Here is a 21687-nt window from a genome sequence, read left to right as displayed (position 1 = left end):
TTTCTGGAATGCACGTAACAGAGGTGAATAAGCCTATGTTGCTACTTTTGTTTCAAGGATGAAGCACAGCACTTTACAAGTAGATCTCCAGTGGGGTTTTAGAGATGTGTGCTCAATTCTGTGAAACACAGAACTTTCATAAATAGCCTGGAAAAAGTTAATATGGAAGTGAATATGCTTGCTGGAAATGCTCCTTTCCTTACAGCCCCAAGTAACTTAGCAACAGTGAAACACTCAAAGAAATTTATGATACAAAGTGACGAGGTGCTAGATGCAACAGCAGATTAAATTCAAAAGAAGAAAAATGTGAAGACATACTCATGGGGCAGTAGGGGGTGGGAGCAGCGAATTAGCTTTCCATAGAAAATAGTTGGGCAACGCCAGCCATCACCATTCAGGATTTTGGGATTATGTTGAATAACACTGTCAAAATCTCTCAGGTATATTCCAAAATTTCACAAGGAAAATGCAACGATGGAAGTTATTAGGAAAGGACCAGATATGAGAAAAGAGTATTTCATATAACGTGTCTTTATAAAAATACAATACTGACACTTGAATACTTCTGTGTAGTTCCAGTTTGCCCTGCCCTGCTAGAAGGAGTAAGAGGAAAGGTAAAAGCTATGAAACAAATTCTGTCTGAAAGATGATTAGATAGATCACAATGCCTCAGCCTGGGTGAAGACAATGGACATTGTGATAGACATGTATACAATGACAGGTGACATGGACACAGAGGGGAAATCACTGCTCATGATCTCTTCCAACACAAGAATCAGGGTCAGAAGCAAAACTAGTAATACCAAAAGGGATGTCACTTGATCCACCAAACAATTAAAATGAGGAAACAACTGCTACAGAAATTAGGCAATAAAAATTTACATAGGCTGGGAAGAATGAGAAGTACGAACATTTACCAAGACCTATAACGTGTAACAATGCTTCCACTGGTCAAGGCAGTCTTGATTTACCAATCTTGAAGGGTGGGGGGCAGCATGTACCCAGGAAGTACTGCTATAATCTGGAAGTGCTCTTCGCTGTTTCTTTTGTATCATCCAATCCCAGAGAGCTGACACAAGGCCAAATAGACTTTATTATGACAGTACTTGGGACATTATGATACACACTTTTATGACATTAGAAAAACAAATTTCAAAAACATTCAACCTAATCACTTTTCCTCTGCTCGCAAGAATAAAGGACAGCTTTCATTAGAAAACCCACTGCTGTTAGCTAATGCTATGACTTGAAAAAGTTCATCTTACCTGGGGGAAAGGGAAGGCAAAAGACATCAGAAAGCAGAAAAAAAAAAAAAAAAAAAAAAAAAAAAAAAACCAACTATGAATCAGGAATGGAGCTGACAGATTCACCGAGTTGCCCTGACATTGCTTTGTGTTTGTAAATGCAGCTGAGGATGTCTCAGATCATCAGTGCATGGTGCTTCACCCACTCGTGGAGTGGCTGCACAGAAATAGGTTGTTCAGAAGTTATTCTTCACAGGTGCCTTTCAAGCAAGGTTTTGCACAGTTAATTTTGATAGTAACATCCACCAGTGGAAAACTAAAAGTTGCCCAGCTCTTTTTTTCCCCTGAAAAGGAGAGAAAAGATACAAAATGCAGTTTGAGAACTGTGTTTGAAATGTCTACAGCACTCATTGCTGGAAAGTGTTTTTTTCTTCCTTTTTTTTTTTTTTTTCCTTAGGGGTGGGAAGAGGAGGAAGGGGACATTTTGGGTTTGTTTGCTTTAAAACCTCATATTTTTTCTACTTTTGAGTGCCTTGCATACTAAAAATGAGATACAAATACAGATTTGTCTGACAATTATAGCTTGATATGTTACCTACCATTTCAGACCGTGAGGGTACTACATCTACTTTGATTTCTTTAAAGAATCTCAGAGCATATTGGCTAGAGAGTGTGACATAACAGCTGCAGTAGTTATAAACAACTTTTATTCTCCCCCAGATAAGGTTTCTCCTATGAAATTTTCCCAGTAAGAAATTTTGAAAACTTACATGGGGTTGCTGGTTGGATTTCACTGCTAGTAAAATATATGTTGTTGTGTCATGTCCTGTGCAGAAAACTGAAGCATCCTTTTTAAATTCGCAGCACTGCTAACACTTCCAACAAGTACTTCAGTATTGGTTTTGGTCTTATCTGTTTCTAACAGACAGTCTCATGCCTTGGAAATTTGACCTGAAAGAAAAATTCAGCCCCAAGTATCTGCTGTCAATTGTGCAGAAAATAGGAGATGACAGCAAAGTCACTTCTGCATGCTGAATTAGATCTCTTTCCAACATCTTCTAATGTCATTATTAGCACTCAAATACACTGTGTCAAAATGTGTCTGTATAAGGAGGTGGACCAGGCAACATCAAATTTATCTCTTAGTCAATAAGACGAGATGGTTTTGATTCAGACTTTTGAATAGGGAGAGACTCTTACAAAAAAGGATCTGTTCCACCATGAAGTCTTGTTTGTGAATGTGGATGTTATAATGGAAGTGGCTAGGAAAAAAACTGAATTATGCAACTTCACTGAATTGCTGGAATCAATAGCGCAATGTGAGCTGTTAAAATATCAGTTTGAGCCTTAGTGCCTATACCCCAAATAAGTCAATGGTGCAATGTGCAGAGTTTCAACAGCAAGATCACCTGCAGGAAAACTACTCTTTGCTTTGGAACTAGCCTTAATGACAAAAACTAATTCTAATACAGCCACCTAAGTGTAGGTCTAAATGTGGTTTTAGAACAGTATTCAAAGGACAGGAGTAGGATACTGCATCCAGAAAGATTAAATTTGAATGATTTATTCCGTTTCCTTTTTCTTTCTGACAAAATGTATCCAAATAAGTGAATAATCATGCACAAAAGGCATTTAACTGACAGAAAATAGTTCCCATAGAGTCAGCAATGTCTACCCCTGTAACACGGAGAAAGAAGAGTGCCTCATCTAAACAGCTTCAGTGCCTAATAAATAGCTAAAACTACAGTAGTCATTATGGCTCTACACCCTGCATCTGCGTGGCAAAGTTCACAAGACCAATAGAAGAGATGAAATAAACTACAATGAAAAAGGTTTGGATTCTCACACACGGGACTATCAACTAACCTAGAGACAAAATGCTATTTTATTCCATTAATATATGGATATTAATAAACTTGTCCTAAGCAACAAGATCCTTTATGTTATTTCATCTTTTTATGCTCTCTTGATATCTATTCCATTCGACTAACGGCCAGACAATTATTACTGGTATTGACAATAGTTTCATCCCATCTCATTAAAATTAGTTGGCTACCAAAAAACATGTTTAAATGTTTTGGTTCTTACCGAGTATGTGAAGTGGCTGTAATCCATTTACATCAATCATCCACAATGAAAGGGGCCATGCTCTGCCTTCTGTCCTGGGATCACAGATTGGTAACTAGCATATCCTTTGGCCTGTAAGAGGTGTGTGGGGAGGGAAATAGTCAAAGTAGCACAACACTTCCACCCGTTTGTATGAATTTTGTCTTGTGCAACAACAGAAAGTTTGCATAAATCCTAAAACTCCAATTTCTCATCTTGTAACACAGGAAATTAACCACAATCAAGCACACTTTGAGTGGTATAACAGTACCCTAACAGAGAAGTATGATGACATTTCTGTTCTTTGTACACACAGTGTATGTATAATATACACCAAGTTCCATCAGCCACAGCTAAGTGAACTCTTTTCTCTTCTGCTTATTTGCAAATTAAGACTCAGCAAAAGACTGAAGGGCCAATGACCAAGAGACCAGAAGGAGAAGATACATACATTGATGTTACCTCATAAGCTCTTCCCCTTTTTATTTCTTTCCTGAATTATGAACAACTGTTTGCTTGCATGTTGCTTCCAACATTTAAAGTTTTGTCTGCTTCTCCACTTCCATGAAAAGAGCAAACCCCCTGCTGGTTTATAGGAAGGTGTGGAAAGAGGGAGGCAGAGTTTTAACTCTTTCCCCATCTCCTCTCTAAAGCTGGGCTGGGAAAGTTGGCACAATTTTTAATCTTACCACATGGAAACAGACCCAGCGAAGGCTGCCCCAAACCTAGCATCCTACTGAAGATTAAGATTAATCTCAAGCATAATTTGGGATAAAGAAGGGATACATGGACAAGTCACACAAACATAAGGGCAAATACTGGCTACACTTACTGTTGCTCAGCAGTAGACTTTTCAGGATAATAAATTAACCATGCGTGTAAAAAATGCAAGTACTTTTGCTCTGTATCTTCATTAACTGATACATCCTACATGATGTGAGATACTGCAGGCTGACATTCCTCCAACAAATACACCAAAGAAGATCAAAGATTTTGAAAATAAACTGGAGGATGGGCATATAAACAAGGTCACTGCTTTAGTGAAAGATGAATGCAACAAACAGGTATAGTTTTTAAAGTAGCTCTTTTCAAAGACTGAGCAGGGACCAGGCACTATTCACAACTACAATGACATGGAATCATTGTTCAAAAGAAAGTGATAAATGGCTTCTTGAAGGGCAGCCTTGCATTTGGGAAGTAGAAATGGCAGAAATTACCAAGCTGATGTGTAGGTCAGAGCATTTCTTGCATGTTCTGGTGCCCCCCCCGGGAGGGAGAGCTCAAGCACCCTCGTGCTGGGTGAGCAACTGCTTCCCTGCAATCACAGCAGAGCAGAGCTGAGTTTGGATGGCTCTATTTCGATCTCCTTTCAGGGGCTGGGAGAAGTTCTTCCACCTGATGGGCAAGTACAGTGAGCCTGCCAACAGATACAGGAGAAAGCTTTGTGAGAATTCTCAAATGCACGGATAATGAAGCTGCCTAAATAATGTACGCTCATACATTTCTTTTACATATTCCTCATCAAAAGGCAGGAATTAGGGAAAGAAAAAAAAAAAAAGACCTTGAACTACAGGATTTCAAACATAATAATCATTTCTGGAAAGGGACATACAGTTATTAGGGCCATACAATTAACCCAAGAAATGGGTTTCTTTGTTTCACATAAAAAGCTTTTAAGTGACGACTTAGATTAAGCAGACACCTTGTTTTGCCTCCCAGGAAATGGCAATAACAGTATGAACAAAAAATGTGAAATCAAAGGATCATGCAACTGAGACTGATGAAAAAAACAAAAGGATTTATCATGTAAGAATTGTGTGAGCAGTCCCAACTGATGACAACAGTGCTCAGAAAAGTACAGTTGAGCGCCAGAATGCATCCTCCACCAGGGGCAGAAGCCAGCTGCTCAACAGTGACAACAAGAAATCTTGCCAGTGGTTTGTGGACAAAAAGTTATGACTGGCTCAGTTTCAGTTGCCAAGGTTGGTGCTTGTGCCTATCTCCAAACTCGGTGGCACAGCTAATAAGCACAAGAGGCCACCCACACCGTTCCCTTACCTCCACCTGAATCCACTCCATGAACAGACCATCTAACAAAATGGGAAAAGGGAGAAAGATAAAGAAAGAAATGGGGAGAAAGGATGTGAAGTATCCCATATCTCTAAAAGAAACGTGAAGCCTAGCAACTAAACAGCAATCCCAAAATAACGCATATGGGTACTAAGTACATACAGTACTTTATCTTCAGCCCAAACAGATTTCTAATTTAACAAACTCAGCAATTAAAAACCAATTGTAATGGTACATAAGATGCGTGTGTGCTTCCCTCGGCTGAGCAGGGTCAGACAGTTTCTCATTCAGGGAGTAATTAAATTTTCTTAACGATTTCACAAGGTTTCCTGCACAAAGGCCCCAGGCCTGCTTATGCTATTCACATGAGCAAATATTTTTATGGAGCAACAAAAATTGATCAAACTTTCGTTTTGCATTCTTCACACTATAGAAAAGCACAAAAAATCAAAGACAATTAGAGATTGTAAAGTTATCAGAAACCCGGGAATATAATCAATCAGCTCTCAATAGTCTCTATTTACTCTGTTTTTCCAAAGTGTCTTGCAAAGAACCTTGAAGATAACAGGTCTAATGGCAATGCAACTCTCCTAGACATCACCCAAGCAGTCCCGTGTTCCATATACTTTGATCATTATCTCGCTGACCATGATCAAAAAAAAAAACAATTTTAGTTATGTTTCCCATAAATTACCTGGAATACCAGAAATAATAAATAAAGGTCATAAAAATATTCAGAACTTATCTAGCCTGATTTTTCTGTATTGTGCCCTTTTACACACACTTTTAACAAAAACAATTATACTTCTGAGGAAATGCTAACCACAGTGTAAACATTACAGAGGACACTGGTTTAAATAAAACTTCAACTTCATTTTAGGGGAGTCAAAATCTTGACTTCTACCTCATGGTAGGAAGACCTCATGGAAAAAGAAAAGTTATACATGACCATAGGCATAGAAGAACTGGCTCCAGAGGGACCCTCAACATTTCAGAAACGGTTGACTAAGATAGACTCAGATTCCGAAAGACAGATCTACTCATTTATCAGAGAAAAGGACTTATTCCAACAGCCAGCAAAGATTACAGACTTGCTATTGGTGATTTGCCTGAGGGTTTTTACAGATACTCACATTAAAAGCAAATAAAAAAAAAAAATACAAAGCATTCCACATTGAATGTATAACTAGTGAATATAAATTTTGCTTTACCTTCATACGGTTTTGGGGCCCGCACACAATGTTAAAAAAAAAAAAGCTGCATCACTGCCTAAGGGAGAAAGGGATAGAAAACTACTAAAAAGTTTATGAAAAATACTCTTTTGGTTACAAACTAAATATTGACCAAAAAATAAATGCTATTTTCATAGCAATATTTCTGCAATTAAATTTATGCACCCTGTGCCCCGTAATCCCAATGAAACAACAAAAATAGCTACTTTAATTTTCAGCAGTTTGATTTTTGAAAAGAACACAAAATTAACTACAGCAGAGGTTTTTTTAAGACATGCTTGTGCTTGAGAAATCATTCTAGGAAAAAAACAGCACAAAGTGCACCTCTCAAGTTTGCATGTACAATAGTACAAATTTTATTTAGTTTTGCCATTTGTTAGCTGATTAGCATACACACATAGGATGAAAAAAGAGACCTACCAGGGTAGGTCTCATTCCTGCCTTATGTTTCAACAGATGTTGTCTCCCCACAGAGGGTCCAGAAATTCTGTCCCCATCTTGAACTTTAAAAACCTCAAAAGGAAATAGTGATAACGGCATTGGGGTGTTTGCAATTTAATTCCTCCGAAGACCTCCTCAGTACATACAGGTTCTGCTACATGAGGCTGCAACATCCATCTTCGGCACAGGGAATTCACTGAGCATCTCCTCCCCAGCCTTTTCTCTGAATGCCCCCAGTTATGCTGATGTCATGAACTGGTCCCATGGATTTTCTGGGTTTGATATGCTTCAGAAATTTTCCTAGAAACTTAAGCATCCTTTGGTAAGGCATTTTTCTAATTCCTTATGTGGATTTTTAATTTCCTGTTTGTATTTGTCCTGCAATGTTCTCAGGACTTTCCTCTTCTACTAATTCAGGCAGGCTTTCCCTCTTCCAGCTGCCATCCATTTTGCTACCATGCCCTCCCCTGGCCTTCTTATTGAGGGAGGCTCCTAGGGATGATGTAGTTTTACCTTGTTAGCATGCATCATATCTGGGGGCTTCTAAAAACTTTATTACAACAAGCTTATAGGCTTCCTGCACAATTCCTTAAGGTTTGAGAGGGTTTATTTGACCAATTGCCCCAATGTTCTGCAGACACTATACCTGAATGTGCATGACCACATGCTGCACATATTTATTGTGCTCTCTTCAGCTCTGAAGTTCCACCTAATCCTACGATGGTTGCTGATCACCAAGTAGCTCTCAGAATTGGCCACTGCACACCACTCCAGACCACGTCCAGGACTGCACCTTTTCATCTCGGAGTCCTAGCACTGGGTGCTCTGGGAAGCAGCCACTTTGCACGTCCATCCTCTCTGCCTCGCATCCCAAGGAGGTACTGGTCCAGCCTCTATGGGCCTCGGTTGTAGCCTCCCACTGTCACTGCCTGTCCTGAATTTGCAGTTTCTCTACTCTTATTTCACATTTCCTGAGCACTATTTACAGCACTGGGCAGGGGGCTGGTAACACAATCTTAGCTCTACAATTTTATTAGAGCACAGTGTTTCTGCCCAACATGGTTCCACAGCCCTTCTCTTTTACTGTAACATTTTTATGCTGCTATACTTGATAAAATACATACAGCGCCACTCCCCTGACTGTATGCCCTCTTCAGCATTCCTATAAAGCCAATATAGCCCAGCAACCGGGCCCGTTTCTTCGGGGTCATCATTTCATGCCAAACAATTCCCTCATCTTGTATTTCAGGCCTTAAAGCCAGTAAGGAAGCACTTAGAAGTTTTGCCGCTCTTCCATCGCTTCACACTGCTTGTTAAAAAGCATTGCAGGTGCTCTGATATGACACTCCTACTTCTTACACTGCGGTGTTTTTTTTCCTCTTGCAACCTTTTTCAAAAGTACACTGAACATCAGCCACACTCCCACTGCAGCCCCTGATTCTCCTGCCTGTGCTCCCCGCTACAGGAGCACCTCACTGCAAGAAGACACTGAGGTGTCAACTGAAGTCAGACACACCTGAGAGACCAGGTTGCTCTTTTCCAATGGCTGCTTCCTTCCCTGAGGCTTGCATCCTCCTCAGTAGTGCAAAGGCTGCCACAGGAGGAGGCAGTACTCCTCTCCAACACCTGTAGAGGCTCCATCAGCAGCCCTGCTAGACTCCCACTGACTTATTCACAGCTAACTGGAAGAAGGTACCCACACAAAAGCTCTATGGGGCTGGCTACCTCACTAGTGAAAACAGGATTGAAATGAAGTGGCTAAGAAGAGCAGAGAAAGCAAAACACTGAACGGACAAGGTCAGGCTATATGAAACCAGACTGTCACAGTATTTGGATGTAAGTAATATTCATCACTTCACCAGTACAACCTCACCTGCATCCTGCACTCCTTCCTCAACAACTACCACCTGTCAAATTAGGCACTCCTTGCTGAGGTCAGAATATTATGGCTGCAGGAAAGCATTTACAGGAAAGCATTTAGCCCAACATTGGTGCAACTGCAAAGTAACAAATAATACATAGACCATAAAAGTGTGGTTTTTTTTTTTGTGTGTGTTTGTTTGTTTTTAATCACATTTGACTGGGTTGATGGCCTTCAACCCTTAATGCGATATTATTATTGCTACTGTAGGAAGACATTTAGCTTCTAATTGTGTTTGAGACATCTGTGAGTGACTCATTATTGCTTTCCCTTTTTACAAAAGATTGGTTTCTGGCTCAACTCAAGAACAAAAACACGCTGAAGCACCTGGGCACCAGAACCATCCTGCTCTGCCTGCTGATCCATCTGCAGAACAAGCTGGCTACCTGCTTGATCCAGGATAGTTCAACGGCAAGAACATCTACATGCTTCTCTATAGTTACACATCTTTCACTCAGAGACAGAGAATAATTTGTATGTTATCTGCTCATTAGATCTGTTTGTATCTATCAAAGCATTTTAGAAGTCAACTAACTTGTAAAAGACGTCACAGGCACAAGCCAGGTACTGTAACATCTCGGAAGAATGAAAAACAGAGGTTTTAGCAGGTGAACAAGTACTTTGACAGTAGCAATTTAGTTTCAATGATAGAGATTTGCTTATCAGTTTGGTTTGTGGGTTCATTTCATTACTTATTGAACTTTGATTGCAGAAAAGCACCTGAACAACTTCAAAATATTTTAAGTTGTTCTCTATGACATAATTGATAACCATCATTTTTCTAGAAAGACAAATAGCCTTTTCATTGGCTGTCTGCTCTAATAATTACAACCTGAATAATCCTTTCAAAATAGCTTTCTCCTGACAGAAAATAAAAATATAGAATGAAAAGGGACATTACATACAGTTTCTAATGTTTTTCTCTTTCCCACCTTAAAATTAAAGGGCTTGTTATTCCAATTGCTGCTTTACTATTGCTATTACTAAAATAATCGGGAATTATTCTAAAGTCTCTCTGCATATGCCTTTAAGTATTTCCATACTACATTGCTACCATGTAAAATATACTCTTACTATGGTCAGTAATTCATTTCTTTTCATAATGGCACGGAAGTATTTCACACTGGTATTATCTCGCTCTCTCCAATTGAGATCAACAAATGCCACAAACATTTTTCAGTAAGAAGAAGAATTTATAGGAAGTGTTTCCTCTGGATTGGGAAAGAGTCTTTAAATGGTTTAAAACCTCCTGATCTACTTCCATTAATACCATCCCACATTAAACATTAAAAACAACTCATTATTTCTAGCTTTTAAAGCAAAAGCTATCATGACTTGAGAACCTTCCCTCTGAGATACTGGTCTTAAAGACTGAACTGAAAAGTTTGGTTTATATAGTTAATAGGAAAATCCCAACTCTTAGTCTTATACATCATAAATAGTATTAAAAAAAAATAAAAGGGGGGGAGAAAAATATCATTAATTGTCCACAACAATATCTATTAGATGATCAGTACAAGTCAACTGTACACCTGTCTCAAGTTAAATTCAGTACTTTGCAATGATGTGTGTGAAGAGATAATGGGAAGAGGGAAAGGACTGTTATTACAAGCACAAAGTGCTAATCTGCTGTCTAGGTCTTACTGAACCTTTCCCCTAACATTTAATCTAAAATGCTTTCAGCTCTTAAATTCACCTTCCAAAACCAGTAGGAGGTTAAGGCAAGACCCAATGGGAGGTTACATTTATTTAATATTCAGCCCTTTCTCAGATGAAATATTGCAGTCTATCCTCACAGGTATTTGTCAAACCATTAGAGTAATGGTTTATAGCTATTACATGAAATTGTAGTTCTATTTGTAACTACCATTGACAAAGGATAAGCAAAGTGCATTCATTTTCTTTGAAAAATACCCAAAACCTTTGCCACAGAACACTGAGGGAATTTGCCCTGTTAACTAGTTCAGAGCTGTAAGCTGAGGCAATGCTAGTAATTATTGTTTACCAAACATGAACCTGCATCTCTGTAGGACCTGCTCTAGTACCACTTCTCAAACATAGCAGCTCCATAGTTTGATGCAGATGCATCCTAAGAGCCCTCTGGTGCTACCCCAGTTCCAGTATCTTCATATATTAACAAAATCTCTAAAATATTATAACTAGATAAAGAATTATTAAAAAAAAAAAAAAAAAAAGTATATTTAGCATATAGTATTGTGCTTTCATTTTCCTAGCATCCATTACCCAAAAAAGAGATCAGGAAGAAGCTGTAATCTCATAATGAAATACATAAAAACCATCAAACTAAACCTGTCACAGTCTACATGAATCTCAACACATGCGGGTTCCATTGACTTTGTAGATCTCAATTTCAAATTTGCTCATACACACAATTTCATTTCTAGAAGTTTACTTTACTCTCAGTAGTCTCTAAAACTGATTAGGACTTGAAAATAAAGTATAAAACCATCTATTACTCCTCTTCAAAGAAAAGATGGAAATCAAATTAAACACTGTCCTCACACAGGTAAAACTCCACTAACAAAACAGCCCAAAATAAGATAAACTTGAGCCTAGAGTACTATGTGAAGTAGCTGTACAAAGAAGTGTGATTTACCAGCTTTAACTGATCATGAGTATAGAAATAAAAATCTTTTTTCTTCACCTTCAAACAGGTATCTGAACTGTGTCTGAGACAACTGATTTCAAGATATTATTACCTTAGTACTTACTGCTAAGCAGTTTTGAATTTTGTTAATTTTTCTTTTCCGTGTCACTGTTGCTGACACTGGAGAAAAGAGACATGGGTAATACTTGTTGCTAACATTTTGAAAGCTGTCCTTTAAATAAAAGGGAAGCTGGTGTGAAAAACCTTCTGTTATTGAGAGCACACAGCTCATAAGAAAAAGTTTTTCACTCCTATTAAAAAAGCTGACATAAGTATCTAGTGTAATTCTACTTAGATTCTTTTTTGTTATTTTGTCTTTTGTTTGTTTTGCTTTCAATTTTTGTAATGTTTCAGTCAAGAAACAACTACTGAGATGAATTATATAGACTGCTGATGTGACTCCCATCTACCAGAAGGGCCGTAAGGGGACCTGGGGAACTACAGGCCTGTCAGCCTGACCTCAGTTCCAGGGAAAGTTATGGATCAAATGATCTTGGGTGAGATCACATGGCACTTGCATGGCATCCAAGGGATCAGGCCCAGCCAGCACGGGTTCATGAAAGGCTGGTCATGCTTATCCAACCTCATCTCCTTCTGATGTAGTCTACTTTGACTTCAGCAAAGCCTTTGACATGGACTCTCACAGTATTCTCCTGGGTAAACTGGCTGCCCGTGGCCTGGACAGGTATACTCTTCTCTGGGTAAAGAACTGGCTGGAGGGCCGTGCCCAGCAGGTTGTGGTTAATGGAGTTAAGTCCAACTGGCATCCCATTACAAGTGGCATCCCCCAGGGGTCGGTACTGGGGCCTACATTGTTTAATATCTTTATTGATGACCTAGATGAGGGGATTGAGTGTACCCTCAGTAAGTTTGCAGATGACACCAAGTTGGGAGGTAGTGTCAATCTGCCTGAGTGTAGGGTGGCCCTTCAGAGGGATGTGGATAGGCTACACTGCTGGGCTGAGGCAAATGGGATGAGGTTTAACAAAGCCAAGTGCCAGGTCCTGCACTTTGGCCACAACAACCCTATTCAGTGCTATAGGCTTGGGGCAGAGTGGCTAGAAGACTGTGAAGAGAAAAAGGACGTGGGAGTTTTGATCGATGCTGGGCTGAACATGAGCTAGTCGTGTGCCCAGGTGGCTAAGAAGGCCAATGGCATCCTGGCCTGTATAGTGTAGTAGTGTAATAGTGTAGCCAGCAAGAGCACGGAGGTGATCACCCCACTGTACCCTGCTCTGGTGAGGCCGTACCTCGAGTACTGTGTTCAGTTTTGGGCCCCTCACTACAAGAACGATATTGAGGCCCTGAAGAATGTCCGGAGAAGGGCAACAAAACTGGTGAGGGGTCTGGAACACAACAAGACTAATGAGGAGCAGCTGAGGGAGCTGGGATTGTTTAGTCTGGAGAAGAGGAGGCTCAGGGAAGACATTATTGCACTCTACAACTTCCTGAAGGGAGGTTGTGATGAGGAGGTGGTTGGCCTCTTCTCTCAGATAACTAGTGATAGGACTTGAGGAAATGGCCACAAGTTGTGCCTGGAGAGAGTTAGATTAGATATCAGGAAAAACTTTTTCTCTCAAAGAGTGGCCAGGTGCTGGAATGGCCTGCCCAGGGAGGTGGTGGAATCACCGTCCCTCGCAGTGTTCAAGAAGTGCCTGGAGAAGGTGCTACGAGATATGATTTAGTAGCTTAGTGGGTAGTAGTGGTGATAGGGGAAATGGACTAGAGATCTTGTAGGTCCTTTCCAACCTTGTGTTTCTATGATTCTATGACTTTGGAAAGTACTCTTGCAGAATCAAAATAAAGTAATAAAAAAAAAAAAAAGCTCTAATAATGTTTTTTTTTTGTTTGTTTGTTTTTTACAAAGAGTTTAAATTTTAATTTTTAAATTCAAGTTTGCAGCGTCCCTTGGCTGAGCACAACCAGGTCCCAGCTTCAGTGCCTTTGCCAGCCACTGGGCTTCAGATATCCTTGTAGGACAGGCCTCTCAAAACACATGGAACTGAAACCCCAGTGCAAAGGGCAGATGGAAAAATCTCAAGTTCTCAAGTAAAATGTTACTTTGCTTTGGACCACTGTCTGGGTAAAGCTATATTGCTGACAATTATGTTATTTTCTCTCTCAGATTGGTCCTTAAATAGCTTTTCTTGTTATTCCAGGCCTCCACAAATATCTGCACATCCAGGTCCTACTTTAAGTATTATTTCCCCAATTCCAAGCTTCCTAGCATTAAGTTTTGTTTTTGTTTTTAATAGAAGTCTAAGGTTAAAGTATGAAACACTTCAACTAACTACTGTTATTAAATACATCTAAGTATAATCACAGCTATTGGGATCAAATGCTATTCAAGGCCACAGCTCAGTTACACCACTGCAGAGACACACAGCTAGGCAGACAACTTCAATCTCAACAATTGCTTCTGTCATAACTTTTTAATTATTTTTTCAAGTCTCCTAGAACTACAAAGTCAAAGGTGCTAAAACGCTACCAGCGTAAACAGTGTCTGTACCAAACCCAGCCACGTTTGCTTTCCTTGGGTTCCAACACCCTCCCAGACAGGTTACAAAGGTCTGAACAGCAGCCAGAGCAGCCAGCACCCCCTCCACCAGTGAACACTCAGAGCAGCAGCCTATGCCAAGTGGAGCTTGCCTTCACAGGGCAGCAGGGCCCCCTGGCCACAGGGAACATGCACAGCCAAAAAACAGAGCTCCTATAAGGTGCAGGGTAAACCAGCAACATAAGGGTTATAAACACTGAGCATCCAATTGTTAGTTTGCTTCTTGCCCTTTGATAACCAGGGACAAAATTGCTTTTCTGTTGCATAAAGTACCTTTCAAATTCAATTGTTTATCTCCTCGTTCATTCAAGAAAGAGAGCTCAGATTTACAGGAATGAGAGCCCATGATACAAATATACCATGTTAAATATACAACAGAAATCTGAAAAATAACCAGAACACACTCTATTGATTTTAACCTTCAATACTAAGATACTCTCTAGCCATCTAAACTGTACCCAGGCTATAACAATTTCCAATTACTTGAATGTCTATATATGGAGTAAGTATTTAGTTATCAACATCCACTACAAAACACATTTCGGTCATCATTAAGGCACCATTACAATGCAGAATTGAGTGTGTTTCTGTTGCAAGCTAGATGACCACTGAGGTGCACAGGGCTGCCTCCACAGGAGGAATGCCTGCCAGGCAGGCAGCCACAGCAGGGCTGAGCACCTCCTTAGGGATGGGAGGATAGGACATCGCAGAAAGGCTTCGTCCCATCCTCTTGACAGCCATGCTGAGCAAGACACCTGTCTGTGCATCAGCTCTGTGCTTACAGCGAGCTGCTTGAACAATGTTTATCACATTACTTAATTACACTACACAGGGATGTATTTACAGTCCTGAGGAATACTGCATTTACTTGGCAAAATGTTACTTTGAAGTAAAAGTATGTGTGTTCTGTAGGCCCCATAGGATGTCCTCACAGGCCTGGCAGGCCCTGCCCACACACCTGCCCTTCCCAGCAGCCCAGGGAGCTAAGGCAGGAGAACACTGGGACATCAGCAGGCAGTGGTCTAAGCTCAATGGCAGAGTCCCTCATAGACTCCGGGATTTTTCTCCACAAATTCTACAGATTTTAGTCAGAAGCAAGTGCTAGTGTCTGTGTGAATCCTGTCAGCACCTCCAGGCCCTTAACCCAAGTGTAGGCCTGCAGCCTGGCACAGGCCCTACAACAGGGCCCATCACCAAATGGTCACCTGGGTTTCAGAGGCAGGATAAGACCATTTTAGGCTCCTTGCCTTTCCACATACACAGAGGAGGCCACAGAAAGCACTGAGCTTGCAACAGCTTCTCTGTGGCTCCTGAGCATTTGGTAGGACAGCCACTGTGGTGCAAGGCATTGCATCCTCAGGCAGGAGGCATGGCTTGCTGAGCTGTGCAGATCTGGAGGAACAGCCATAATGATGCTTTGAACTTTTCCTAAACTATCCAAAATGTTCTGCTCTGCTACAGCACAATCCTGAAGAACAATGAGGTACACCAGCCTCCCAGGTGGGCTGCTGGTTGATAGTTCTTTGCCTCCTGCCCCTGTCCCTCAGGAGCTGCCCTACTCCTGCCTTGCAGTTACTAGCACTAACACGGCAATGCATCCCAGGGTGGCACACAGCAAGCAACTGTCCCACTGACAAATAATATTTTTTCTCCTTCTGAGGAGCCAGATAGTAACATCGCTTGGTACGCATCTGACTTACCAGCAGTGAGGACTGTTGGTAAGATCTACTCGCATTTGATCATTCAGGACAGTCAACCTAGACTTCACAAAAGGAAAAATAGAATTAAGCATGGCTTTATGGCTAAGGGCATTATCACTGACTTCCATGGCTCATTTGGGTGCCACGCCACTGCAGTCTTACAGTAGAGAGTGCAGCTATGGGTGTATTCAGTGATTTCAAAGTAAAATTCTTCTTTTGTTCCTTCCTTATTTTCCCAGCACTTCCACAAACATCAATCCAAGGCTGTTTGGTAAAAGGAATAAATTGTTTATTAAAATGACACTTTCAATTGTATCAAAAAAAAAAAAAATTAATCTGAAACTAAACCATAAATCTTACAAAGAGATGTTTATGAAGCCCCTGCTAAGGGGCTCTGTTCCCAATGAAAGGAAAACAATCACATCTGAAAGAAGAATAAAAGCCTCTAATTTATATACAAGCTTTCAGTCTACTGACTAATAAACTGAACTTTGAAGGTTACATGTAAGTGCTCAAAATAAGTTCCTGACATTTCATCACCTTACTTGAATTTTTCCAGCCTCACCAGCAGTCACAGCTATTAGCTACATTTCTTCTTTCATGTGGTGAATCCTTCAGACTCTCCGAACTTTTTGGTGTAATTTTTTCCATATGAACTCAAATATTACTTCAATAATTATGATTTTTGTGACCAAATGAAAGAAAGAGACACCACAGAAGCTGTCTGGAAAGGACAATCCTACTTTACAAGCTCAGATGACAGGCAAGGTTTCTTTCCTTCCGCTTAGAGAAGGATTAGCTCTAATATTCTTGCAAGAATTTTATAATGGCATTTTTGAAATTAAGAGCTTTTTCTATGAGGCAGCAATCTCGTTTGAAAATGGGTATGTTTTAGGTTTACTCCACTTTGGGTGGATCTTCTAATTCAGGTCTGGAACAGAATATTTGAAAAGCAGACACTAAATAAACAGGTTCATGGAAAAAAAAAAAAAAAAAGAGCCACGTAGCCTATCAACACATACTTGAATGATGTCTTTGCATATCTGAAGACTGTATTTTTTATGTATTTATACCATTACAGCTCAAAATGGTAGTGGGTAGAAAAGTCTAAAAGGGTGATTATAACAAACTTGCTAAAGGTAAAGTTAATGACGTAACTTTTAATAGAGCTTTACAGCTCCAACTTTGTAGTCAAAAACGAGAGTACAATGTCTTGCTTTTGTAAATTTAGTTAATTTTAAACATTCTTTCAAAGTAGCTTCTAATAGGTATCATTATGGAGAAAAAGCCACAATTTTTCTGTGGGTTCGCTCCTTCTTTTTAAAATGAAGATTAGCCTATGAATTCACTAATATCTCTATTATTTCCCACACTGAACCGAAGAGTAAAAATCTTCACTATATATTTATTTTTAAAGTAATAAAAGGGGGTTGATTACTTTCTATGCCAACTTTCACAAGAGTTTAGAAAACAATGATCTTAATGTACTGGTAAATACAGCAGTTTGAAGAATATCCTTCTAACAATAGTACAGAGAACCATGTTTTATTACATTCCCATGACACTACCAAACAGTGGCAGCAATAATCTTTCATGACACTGTATAATGAAAAAAGCACTACAACTTGGGAAAAAAAAAAAAAAAAAAAAAAGACAATTTACTGTAGTTTTCCTTTAGAGTGCTATAAAATGCGACCACATTCACATGACAGCATGTGTGTGTATATGTCTCTTAATAAAGCTTCTCTGAAGGGCAATACAGTATGTACCATGGAAACAGGGGTTGCCATGGAAAGAATGCTTTTTAGTGAACAGCAAAAGAAACGAAGGCTTGATTCTTCTCTCACACTTGTCTTAAAAAAAATAAAAAAATAAAAAAACAGTGTAACTGTCGGCATCAGCAGAGTTATTCCTGAAAAACATCAGTACAAATGAACAACCAAACCCAGTACACGCACAGCAGACAATTTTTGGTGTTAGGACCACAGTGATCTGTATAGCCTTATATTTCCAGGGCAGCTCGCTAGCTATCCCTCCCCACACCCAGATCCAGAGTCAGCCCCCCTCAGGCGTGCTCGTGACATGTGTCCATCGACACACGGCAGGATCAGAGCTGCAGTGAGCTGCAGGAGAGTGGGCTTACAAAGTTGTCGCTCAATATCCGTGCAGAAAGTGCCAGTCTTCTACCTGCCAGGTCTTGTCTTTGCTAAAGTATGAAACGTTTTCTGTTAAAATGCACGTGGTGTTACAAACGAATGAAAAGCATGGATCAAATTAACTTAAAGCGTATTGGTTTCTAGACATGCTTAAAATGAAGTCCAAATTGATGCGTTTCATCTACCTTATTCATTAAAATGGCATTCTTGATGTCCTCATGTTACTGTAATCTCCAAAGCACTGGACAAACGAGTACATTTGTTTATCTTTATCACTCTTTCCTTACTAAAGAACAGGGTTTTATTAAAGAGATCAATCACCTGTGTACAGTTTAATAGCCTGAGCTGTGCATGTAAGACAGAACTTGCTTCAATAGCCCACAACTCCCAAAGTATAGAGGGGCATGTAAAACCATTTGTTGCTTTAATAAAACAAATTTTTTCTTGGAGCTAGCAAATACCCTATTAGAATTAGTAATTTGAGACAGAAAAGCAGTGCTTAAAAGAAACCAATTCTAATAAAAGGAGCAGAATCAATTCTGTTTGCTTACCTCCATGAGAGCCCTATGCTTCTAACCAGAGACACAAAAACACTTTACATGCTTAATGCACTGCCTTTCTCTTATTGAATCACACTTATTGTGGAAGCAGTCTTTTGAGGCTTCTAGCTGTGTTGTAGTAATTGGAGGATTGCTGCTTCTAATGAATGGCCTCCTTATAATGGAGGCCAAAGTGTTAAAAACTTAATGTCAGAGGCAAAACATACAAAGGAAAGCTTCTTAGAAACACCGATGAACAATCTGAAATACACTGTTTTACTGAAAGGTATTATTTCTTACTAGGCTACTGCTATCGAAGCTGTATGAGCACAGGAAACAGCATTATTTACTAATGCTGGCAGATGTTGCCACAAACTGAAGCAGCCACCTCGTTTGAAAGGCAAATAAATAAATAAATAAGTGTTAGTTAAGATCACAGCTTTGAAGATTCCACTTCTTCACAATCAAAAGCACCGGTTAACAGTTCGCCCCCCAAATTATCCTTCTACCTATATTACACAATGAAGAACAGAAACTTCCTAATTAGATAAAAGCTATAGCTCATTGACTGTCAAGTTTGAGAATTCTTATTAATTTCTGAACTATTTAGCTTTATAGCAAAACTATATTGTTTAATTAAAAAAAAAAATCATTTTAAACTAGCTGCTTACTTTGATTAACTAGTGGCTTTAGCAAATGGTCACGTTATGTAAAGCAAAGGCTGGCAGCCATAATATAAAAAAGCCAAAAAGTTACTTCAATAATACTTTACAAGAAAATAAACCCACTATAACAACAGCAACTAAAAAGCCACTAAGGTGATCAGGAAATATTTCACAGATTTTGAAAGATTTTGAAAGTAAAGCAGAAAAAGGAGAAGAACTAATCCTTCATCTCCTATCAGCTGCTCCTGTTGCCAGTGATTATGGCAATATTTCACAGAGAACATATGGCAATGTTTATAGCCATCAGGCAGTATTTCACAGAAGCTGCGACACCATGTGTCCACCAACTAGCCTTTCTGATTGCAATTAATTAGAGAAGAAGCAGGAGGCACTTTTTAAATAACATTAAGTCTCAGAGATTCCTGAAGTTCCATGGCCCGTGTACAAGATTAAGTGACAGGAAAGCCCATTAAGAGTGTAACAAGCCTCGTACAGTGGATCTGTCCTTGAGGAACAAGACCTAATAAAAAATACACTCTTTAAGGAGAGTAAGAAAGAGCAGAAGTATAATAAACAATTCAGGGTGGTGCCTTGCAAGCCTGCAACAATAAGGAAACATTTGAAGACCTTTAACATGCCATTTTATGGAACAGATTTTGCAGAAAAGCTGCCACAGTGAAAGCTATAGCAGTTGTTTTACAGTTGCCAAACCCAAGAGGATGTATATCAAAATTATGTGGGGATCCATTAAGGAGCCAAGACTTATGAAATACTCTGTGGCAGTCATTTCACGATTCCTATTTTAATAAAAGCAAGAGAGGAAAATCAAGAATAATAAACTACCTGATAGGTTTTCATACAGCAGTGGAAAGTGAAACTTTCCCAGCCAGCCCCTACAGTTGAATCCAATACTTTCAGGCAGCAACCCTGGGGGATGGAGGGGGTGGGCAACGCAGCCCCCACAGCCCAGGACCTTTAGCAACACTACAGAGAGCACTGTGAGCTACAGTGCAGTGATTCCCACAAAACAGCCTTCCATCACTGGGGAATTCTCTCAACCCAGCCCAACCTGATCCACTGGAGATGGGCCAGGAGAATCATGCTCACAGACACACACACACACACAAAAAAAAAAAAAAAAAAAAAAAGTTCCAAAACTTATGCTATAGGTAACAGATCAGGCAAAACGGATATTAAAAACTTCAGTATCATGTTCCTGATTTGGGGATTGGCACATAGCACCCTCTCCCCCTTACTGGGCAACTTTGTCCTCACATCAAAGTATTCCCCATGCAACTTGCTTCTCTTCTCCTCCTTGTGTTGGTTTGGGACATTCCCTAGAGATGATGGATAAGAAAGCAAGGTCAGGTAAAATGTCTCAGCTCCGGTCTTGGCAGAGCTCCTGTCTGCCAGTTCTCCAAGGCCTAATCATTAACGAAGATCAACCTACAGCTCTTCCTGCAGCGAGGGTACAAATGTATCTCTTTCTCTTCCCTCCAGACTCTAATTCTTACAAAACTTCTAGAAACTCAACACCTTTGAGCTCTCTCTCCACCTGTCAAATTTGGCTAAATTGGCCAGCCACATCAGAGGTTATTAAGACACACTAACAATGCAGTCATCCCAGCCTCATTTCCTTAAGAAGGAAGGCTTTTAAACTTCTCTACCATTATATTCTTGTTATTTTAGCTTTCATTTCATTTCCCCAAACATCCAACAGCCAATTTTTATTATAGAATTCTCATCCTGAGGCTTGAGACACAGAAAATGCAAATGGTAATAATAGAGGCATTGATTTTTATTAGTCTTAAGAGCAAAATTCCACATTACCTTTTTGAGATCTGCCATGAGTATAATCTCATGGCCACAATACACCTGCCTAATTGCGATACAATAACCTAGGATTTGTTCTCACAGATGTGACATGACAGCAAATACAAGCCATGTTTAAAAGGATGTCAGATGGTTGTGATGGGTAAAATCTTTCCGTCAGCACCAGGAAGACTATTTTAAAACTCCAGATGCAGCCCTGACACCAATCAGCAGCTAAAAACAAGCCACCATTCCACCCACCGCTACACTTGCATGATGACAACAGGGTAACTTAATAAATAAATAAATAAATGCACACTGAAATAAAATGACAGCTGGCAACTTCACCGTCCTCGTCTACACTTTCCTAGGAGCAGAGTTAATATTTTGAGCTGTGCACGCAGAACGCTTTCAAGGTATGTTCGCCATCAAAAAAGTTCCCAAACTGTGAGGCTGACAGCTGCCACCGACTTTAACAGCTATACTAAAGTTCCCAGCACAACTTATAGTGGCTTCTCTAGAATTTAAGAGGATCTTCAATGCTGAAAGCAAATTGCAATATATTCCTTAATAAAG

General features: G+C 39.8%; 1 protein-coding gene across 5 annotated transcripts in view; it reads right to left on the bottom strand.

Moving 5' to 3' along the window:
* LOC311440273 (uncharacterized protein) overlaps window positions 1-21687 on the bottom strand; it is a 233276-nt gene that overhangs the window by 162304 nt on the left and 49285 nt on the right. The window contains exons 2-6 of one of the 5 annotated variants that reach the window (XM_084526952.1): window positions 5409-5440; window positions 4568-4767; window positions 3333-3443; window positions 2015-2195; window positions 1171-1265 (exon numbers count right to left, since the gene is read on the bottom strand). The exons of 2 other annotated variants lie outside the window; for them this stretch is intronic. In XM_084526952.1, coding sequence (XP_084383078.1) covers window positions 4631-4767; window positions 5409-5440 — 169 coding nt within the window. In that variant the 3' untranslated portion in view covers window positions 1171-1265; window positions 2015-2195; window positions 3333-3443; window positions 4568-4630. Of the gene's footprint in view, window positions 1-1170; window positions 1266-1404; window positions 1589-2014; window positions 2196-3332; window positions 3444-4567; window positions 4768-5408; window positions 5441-21687 lie in introns of those variants that run through there. 2 more of the 5 variants (XM_084526951.1, XM_084526953.1) reach the window with 2 other exon arrangements.

The sequence above is a fragment of the Aythya ferina genome (assembly GCF_964211825.1).
Source record: "Aythya ferina genome assembly, chromosome: 8".
NCBI classification, from domain to species: domain Eukaryota; kingdom Metazoa; phylum Chordata; class Aves; order Anseriformes; family Anatidae; genus Aythya; species Aythya ferina.
Note: the sequence above shows the minus strand (reverse complement) of the source record. Positions and strands in the feature narration are given on the sequence as shown.